Genomic DNA, 8,093 nt, shown 5'->3' on the forward strand with positions numbered 1-8,093 from the left:
GGTGACAGGAGTTGTGGGGTGAGACTGCCTAACAACTGGGTATAAAATCTTAGAAAGCTCTCCCGAACCCCTTCCTTATCAGAGTGATGGTTTCCCTGTTGGTCTGTTATTTGCACTGTCTGATTTTGTCTCCTCCTAGTCTTCAAGATGCCATGGAAGAAAGAAGTATTTGCATCCCCATCTACACTCCATTTCATCTTTGCCTTTTGTTGCAGGAACTGGGTCCGAGCCTCACCAACTGTTGATAACTTTCTCTAGCTTCACACTCCTGTTGAATAAGGCTCAAGTCCCGAGGATTCACTCCCAAACTTTGCTTTGTATTTGATGTAGCTTAGTGAGAGCCACCTCAGCATTATTCTCAATATCTGCAAACCTGGACCTGTTCAGCTGTTTAAGTCCCTGCTTCAGGTTCTTCAATTTCTTAGCTAATTCATACAGCTTAGTTCCAGCGTGCTCACACTTCCAACCAGCTTGAACAGTCTCTTTAAAATTTGGAGCCAGGCTCCACATATTGAAATATTTAAATGGTCTGGCTTTCTTTTCATCAGCTACATTAGCCTGTACCACACAAGGAGTGTGGTCAAAGATCCCCTCAGGCAAGAAATGTGCATAAAGGAGAGGGTAATCATTGAGCCATTCCTGGTTCACTAGGAAACGATCCAGTCTGCTATACACTCTGTCAGCTGGGCACTGTTTGTTATTCCATGTGTACAGTGCTCCCATAGCAGGGCTATCTATCACTTCACATTGATGCAAGCATTGCCTGAAATCTTCTGCATCCTGCCGAGAAAAAGATCCTCCCACTCTCTCATCCTCAGTCAACACACAGTTGAAGTCTCCTCCAATGGCCCATGGTCCAGATATGGTATTTGCTAGTCTGCTTAAGTTAGCCCAGAGGGACTGTCTCTCACTGCTGCCATTGAAAGCATAGACCATGGTGACATGAAAACTTGCATTAGTGTTCTTATGATGTACAGTCATATGGATATACTGGGCATCATACTCTAGAAAGTCAATATCCCATTCATGCACCTGCCACAGTATCCAGATTCTACCTCCTTGATGGTATGCTGAGTTTGTGGAAATACTCCAATTACTAAAGGAATTCATGGTTGTGTGCAATTTATTTGGTTTAATTTTAGTCTCTAATAAAGCAAAGAAATTAACATTGTTGTTTATTAAAAATCTATGTATAACCTGTTGCTTACTCCTCCTATTCATACCCCGCACATTCCAAAATCCTAGCTTAATCATTGATCAGGAATAATGGTGGGGTGTCCCTCTGAACTATTAACCTTCTCTGCTGAATCAGCAAGAAGCAGTACAGTCGTCCCTCCTTCCTTTACTGGTGTACGCATTGGTAATGGGGGGAATTCTTTAATTTGAACCAGCACAGGCTCTTCTTCCACCCTAGGTGCATGAACCCTAGGTGTAACTAATATGTCAGTATTCTCCTGCTCTGGTGCTTTTGGCTTCTCCACTTTTCTCCAAACCTGTTTAACAGGTTTAGTTGGTTGGACCTTATTAGTGTGTGGAGTTCTCCCTCTTCTGCAAGTACTTTGATCATGTCCCAGTGTCTTGCATTGAGTACATAACACTGGTTTCCATTCATATTCAAGTTTAATCTCCACCTGTTGCTTCTTTTCATCTTGAAATTTCACTGTTTCAGGAAACTTTTGATCAATTTGTACCTCCACCAACACTCTGGCATATGCTAGTCTTGTTTTCATTTCAGTAGCATTGTCTTTTTGGATGTATTTGCCTACTAACCCTGCTATTTTTGGTAGACTTTGCCCCCAGAATTTCAGTGGTAACTGGTGTAGCCTTAGCCATGTTGGGACCTTCTTAACATGCTCCTTCTCCAGGGCCACGTTCTCCTGCCATGGCTTAATGATGACAGGTTTACTATCAAATAGATAGTAACCTGCATTTAACACCTGATCCTGCATGTCTTTCGTGTTAAACCTGACAATAAATATCCCATTTGGCATGAAAGAGATCTTGTCTATGGTATGCTTGTGCCAAATTCTCCTCAGATATCCTTCCAGCACCGCCATGGGTGGATTGGCTCCCAATACATAACCATAAACAGCCTGCTTCCAATATTCGAGTTCATCATGCACGTCCTCTTCAGATAATTGCAGTAATGGTTCTGCCTCCTCTACCGCCTTAGGACTCTTACTCTTGGAGACGTGTACCCAGTCTCCTTGCTCCTCAGTATCTGCAACTGCCTCTCCCTAGTGCTTGTGATTTAACTAATGCATGCCCTATAATTTTTACTTTATCTTATTCAAAGTTGCAGTATTGATTGTTTGACCGTATGTATAAAACAAAATGATAACGGTTCTTTGTTAAGCAATTATCATATTTCATATATCAACAACGGTTATTGTAAATCCGTTGTCATATTACACCAATAAACAACTATTTTTCTTATAACCGTTGTAAATACATATCCACTGTGAAAACTGAAAAGTTTGTAGTTTTACCAATGCATGCCCTATTATTATTGGTTATTTGACCATTTTTCACCCCATGCATGCATGCACAATTAATACAAGTTTGAATGTAGCGTATGGATGAAATTAATCTAATTAACTTTAGCTTTATTATACTATAAATAGCATCACACTTGCAGTAATAATAAGAATCACTTTATTATTACTAATCTTTCTACTTCACTTTTTACATAATATCCATATACATATCATAATTAAAAGAATGTCGTCGTCTTCATCATCTGCAGTCGCACCTCCACAGCAATCGGTAACCCGCTATATCAACCCGTTTACGTGCATAATTCACAATCTCCCAGTCATACGCGATGCTGCTGGGAAGCCAGCTTCTAAGTCTCTCAACACATTGAGGGACATCCTCATTGAGAATGGGTTTTGAAATGTTAGGGCAATCCACCCGGCTTGGATTTCTGGTCATGGGTTTCTTAGATAATCTCTGATCGTGTTTCGAGGGGATGGTCTTGACGATTTTCGCCAAGCAAAACAACTCGCTGCAACGTATGCATCACGTGATGATCAAAGGGGCAAAAGTGACTTTTATGGCGACGACCCTAAGGATCGTTATGTACACGCTGGGCCTTACTTAAGGGTTGCACCGCTGAGGACGATTATCTGATGAGAAGGTTCATACGGTACAGGTTTATTAATGTATCAAAATCATGGGAAGGCGAAGAAGTGCCTCATTTTGATCACCGTTTTGATGCCGATCTAGTAAGCTTGATTATCATTAGTACCCACCTCCTAGTCAAACTCATGTTAGGGTGTTTAATTAATTGACTAATTAGTTAGCTGTTTGTTTTTGTAGTTTTTTATTTTTAATTGTGTTTCCTTTTTTTTCCACTTGTTGTACTGTTTTTTTTTTCGCCATTGTATAATATGCTCGTTTTAATATATAGTTATACTCTTTACTACATGCAAATTCTTATTAACTGGTATCGGTATTTATACTCGTCGTCAAAATATACCAACCAAAACAATATTTATAACTTCACAAACTACTCTTAGTAAAGAGGTAAGTAAAGGTCGGATCCCAAGGGACGGGTATTGATGTAGGATTTTCAATTGCAAATAGCTATGTCTTAGGGTGTCACAAATTATAGGTTGAGATGAGGTGTAATCTAAGCTAATCAATAAGATGAATGAAACAAAGTAAGCAAATAAAGGGGTTTATAAACAATTTATTAAAGGCACTAGGGTGTCATGGATTCATAGGTGATTCATGGAAATGGATCATACAAACATGTTCTCAATTAGAAGCAAGTACTTATTGTTGTGATGGGATCGCGTTAGTGTATATCGTACAATCCCTAGGAAGATTTAGGTCCCGGGGCCGAGTCGTCTAGACTGTACAACACCTACAAGTCGACTTAGTCTCCTAATCAACTCTATGCATGGTCTAATGAAGTTCGAGTTGGTTTATGTCTTACAAGCCTCATTGAAAAGATAAGAGATGGGTAAAAAATGCAAGGATTCATAGGCTCGCATTTCATCAAACATAACATGTGCATAGGTTGAAATCACAATAAGCAAGCAATTTAATTATGAAAACATATTAGATTAAGCATAGATCAATCCCCATGTTTGTTTTCCCTAATTCCCCATTAACTCTAGCTAAAGAACTACTCACTCATGATCATGTTTAGCATGCTAATAAGGTTGTCAATCATACTAACAAAGCAAAACATGATGAATAAATGATGTGATTAACAATAATTAAACAAGGGTAAAAAGAGATTATACCTATGGAGATGATCCAAATAATAAAGCAAAGAATAATAGAAGTAATCTTGATGATTGATGGAAGGTTGTCAATCATCCAATAAACCCCAATAATCTTCTAATTACCCAACTAAACTAAGAACAATTGAGAAATTAAGGAAAGATTAAGATGTGATTAATATTGAGAAATGTATTACAACTAAATTAAGACTAAATTAAGAGAGGATTAAGATGATATTAAGAGTTGATTAAAGGTTGATGATAATCTAGGTAGTACAATGGGGTATTTATACAAAAATTAAGTACAAGGATTAGGGTTACTAAGGGCTTAAATGACTATTAAGACCCTAAGAGAAACTTGGTAATTTTGCTCCTCATGAGGGACATGCACGGATCGTTCTTGCAACTCCCACCAGGATCCGCTCGTCCTCAATTGTTGCACGGCTGGTCCTGTAAGAAGATCCGCTCGGGCTGGCAGTCGGGACGCTCCGATCGTTCTCTGGTCCGCTCGGATCCTACTCTGGGATGCTCGGATCGTTGGACAGAGTTCTTCTGTTTTTTGGCTCCTCAACAATCCGTGGGGATTGTGTTAGGGATGCAAGGATCTTTTCATCATTGCCCATTTCACTTTATTAATTTTCTTAGGCCACTAATGTCGGTTTCCTCTTCGATGCATGGTCATTAGATGTGATCTATTTAGCTCCATAAATGTAAGGTTAGCGATCCTCTACTACCAAGGACACAAAACTTCAAAGAATATGCAAAATGGGAAACTAAAGATAAGAAATGACCCTAATATATGCTAGAAAGCATGGGAATGAGGTTAATTCGGGGACGTAATATGCTCAAATATGAGTCACATCAAACATCCCCAAACCGAACCTTTGCTCGTCCCGAGTAAAGAGGTGACTAAAACTATGACCTTTATTTAAACTACCCTACTAATATAGCCGATATGAGACAATTAGCGGATCTTTCTCCGCCCTTTCAACTCACAACAAGACATCTATGAGGTAAGATGCCTCCTTGCAAGGCAAGGTGGGGCTTGCCAAAATGGCGATACATCCAAGCATTAAGCACACAAAACAAGTAATGGATGCATCTACAAAAGAATAGCCAATTTCCTCATCTAAGTGACGGGAATTATCTAAGGGAAGAAATCTAAGGGTACACACTCCATTATAGATATAGTTTCTTCAAGTTACTAAGCCTAGGAGGATACCAACAAATCACCTACAAGTTGTGTCAAGCTAGGGTACCTTCGTCCTCAATTGCTAAATGCTTTTGTCAAGAGTAGACTCCCTATGATGTTAGAAACACTGTAGGATCGCGGAATTCCCCCTCTTGCCTAGATAAGAAGAAGGGTCGTCCCCTCTCCACCATGCACAAAAGTGGGTTCAAATGGAAAAAGGGATCAATGTATTTGAGTTTCATAATGGGAGTTTGCATTTGATTTTGTTATTCCTCCCAATTTCTTGTGGCATTTGACATTTTTAAGAACAATTTCTTTTGCCATTTCTTTGATGTTTGGCAATTTGATGCTTGACCATTTTCAACTTTTGCATTTTTTGAACATTTTCAAAGTCACTCCAATTTGTAACAAGGTGCTTTTATTTGAAGCATAGGAGTTCTTATTTTTGTACTCCTCTTTTCTTTGATGCAAATTTGTGCAAACTTCTTGATTTTCATTTTGGTACTTGAACTCAAATTGAGATTTTTGTGCTCATTCCCTTTTAGTTGACAAAAATGATGATTGAAGTGGAAGATGGTTGCATGGTTTCAAGGGTGACCTTGAAATAAACGGTAGCCAATGAGTCATCACATCATAAGGTACTCTTGACTAGGCCTTAGTCCATGGGTCAAAGGATACTAGCATGACACATCCTAGGGTGTTTTAGAAGTACTCTAATGAGCAAAGTCTCAAGAAGAAAAAGTATCTATAAGGGCCTTATATACACTTGTCAAGTTTCCCAAATTGATATTTTCACAAAATTTTCCTAAAATGCAACTACATGCCATGATGCAACTAACATATATTACAACCTAATGCATATGCTTCTATCAACTAGTATGCCATATAAACTACATGCAACTCCTAAAATCACATTGGTTTGTACCGCATCAACCAAAATAAAGCCACATAGTCATTAACATAGAGAGGAAAAAGGAAATTGGAAAGATCATACCATGTGGTCTTCATATTCCTCATGTCTCGGATGTGGCGTAGTCGATCTAATGTGATAAGAGGACAAACAAACACAAGTATATACACAATATACAATTCTATACTACAAATGAATGAAGATGTTTTTGGATTTTTAAATATTTCAAATTTTTATGGTTTTTATTTTTATGAAATAAGAGATCATATTTTTGTGTTTTTCGAAATTTTTCAATTTTTATAATTTTTTATTTTAAAAGTTAAGTTAGAATTTCCCATCCCCACACTAGTATGGGCATTGTCCTCAATGGCCAAAATGATAGGAAATTATGCAATGCAAGTTAAATGAAAATGCATGATTTCTACACTAATATGCAAAACTATATGACATATATACATAAGTCATGCATTCTAATCTATTCTATATGATGCAAGCTTTCTATTGTTCGGAGAGCTAATTTGAATTAACTCGCATTTCTTGTGTGTGAACTTCCCCAAACCAAGTAAGACACTATTTCTAGTGTAAAAATAGGTGGAGTTCATGCACAAGGAAAGGATGCAATGTACGAATCTAATTGTCATTTTGGATTTTCAAAGTGGGAACAATAAATTTATCATCACCTTGATATTGCTAAGGTGGAAAATAGTCCTTAATTTTTACAAGGACAGCTCTAGAGTTTCAAACAATTAATCGTAAACCAAGTTAGAAAAACATGAAATATTTGACATGAAAAATGAGAGGGAATAGAAGGGCTTCACCTAAGCCATGGTGAGTGGCTCATGCCCTCTCCACCAAGCCCATGAACATCTTCATTAGTTACCATCATCCCCTCCAAGATCGCTATCCCATTGCACTCGTGATTCATCGCTCTTATAAAAATCCATAAATTCATCCCCGTCGCTATTAACCTCTACTGTGTCACCACCACTTGACCCCTCTCCTTCTCCTTCTCTATGTCCATGTGCTCCACCGTTGGCATGCTCCGATTTTGGAAAGAGAATTTCCACTTGAGCCAAAGAGGGACGCATTCCCTCTTCATTGACGTTCCCTTGATGAGCCATCCGGTGGAATAGAGGATAAAGAGCATAATAATTGTCTACTCTATCTTCATATTGCTTTCGGTGTAAATCTTTGAGTAGACCCATTGCAAAGTCATCTCTAGGAAGGATGAAGGGATTTGGTTGATTGTAGGGTTGATATAAAAAGGGGTAAGGTGGGATTGCAATCCTTTCTTGCTCATTTGCTTGAGGCTCGTTTTGTTGAGGTTGAGTAGGAGGCAGGGTTCGATTTGCTTGGCTTGAACGAGTTGGTACAAGGTAGGATGGTACTTGTGAAAGGGTACCCCTTCTAGGTGATACTCTTGATAATCCTTTTATAGGAAGAAAAATTGGGGTGCTTTCCTTGGTGAGCCACTTGATTCTTCGCTCAAAGCCTTCAAAGGTAATGCAATGGTGGTGTCGAAACATTAGCATCTCATCAATCTTGGTAGTACCCGGAAGAGGTACGTATGCATTGTTGTTGTTAAAGTTGGGGTTGAAGAACTTGGCAAGTCTTGTTACTAATCCTCCATTGACAATGTGGATCATACCACCATCATCTCCATTCCGGAATTGTGCCCACCTCTCAAGAAGTACTAAGGGGGCGTTGAAATGATAACCGCTCCTCCCTTGTATCTTTAAATAAGACTCCATAAAGA

General features: G+C 38.7%; 1 protein-coding gene across 1 annotated transcript; it reads right to left on the minus strand.

Annotated features, from left to right (window-relative positions):
• Positions 1 to 297: 297 nt before the first annotated feature.
• LOC141607767 (uncharacterized) lies at positions 298 to 1,110 on the minus strand. Its single transcript, XM_074427117.1, has one exon. The coding sequence runs from the start codon at positions 1,108 to 1,110 to the stop codon at positions 298 to 300; it is 813 nt and encodes a 270-aa protein (XP_074283218.1).
• Positions 1,111 to 8,093: the final 6,983 nt, after the last annotated feature.

This window comes from Silene latifolia, chromosome 10, assembly GCF_048544455.1.
Source record: "Silene latifolia isolate original U9 population chromosome 10, ASM4854445v1, whole genome shotgun sequence".
NCBI lineage: Eukaryota > Viridiplantae > Streptophyta > Magnoliopsida > Caryophyllales > Caryophyllaceae > Silene > Silene latifolia.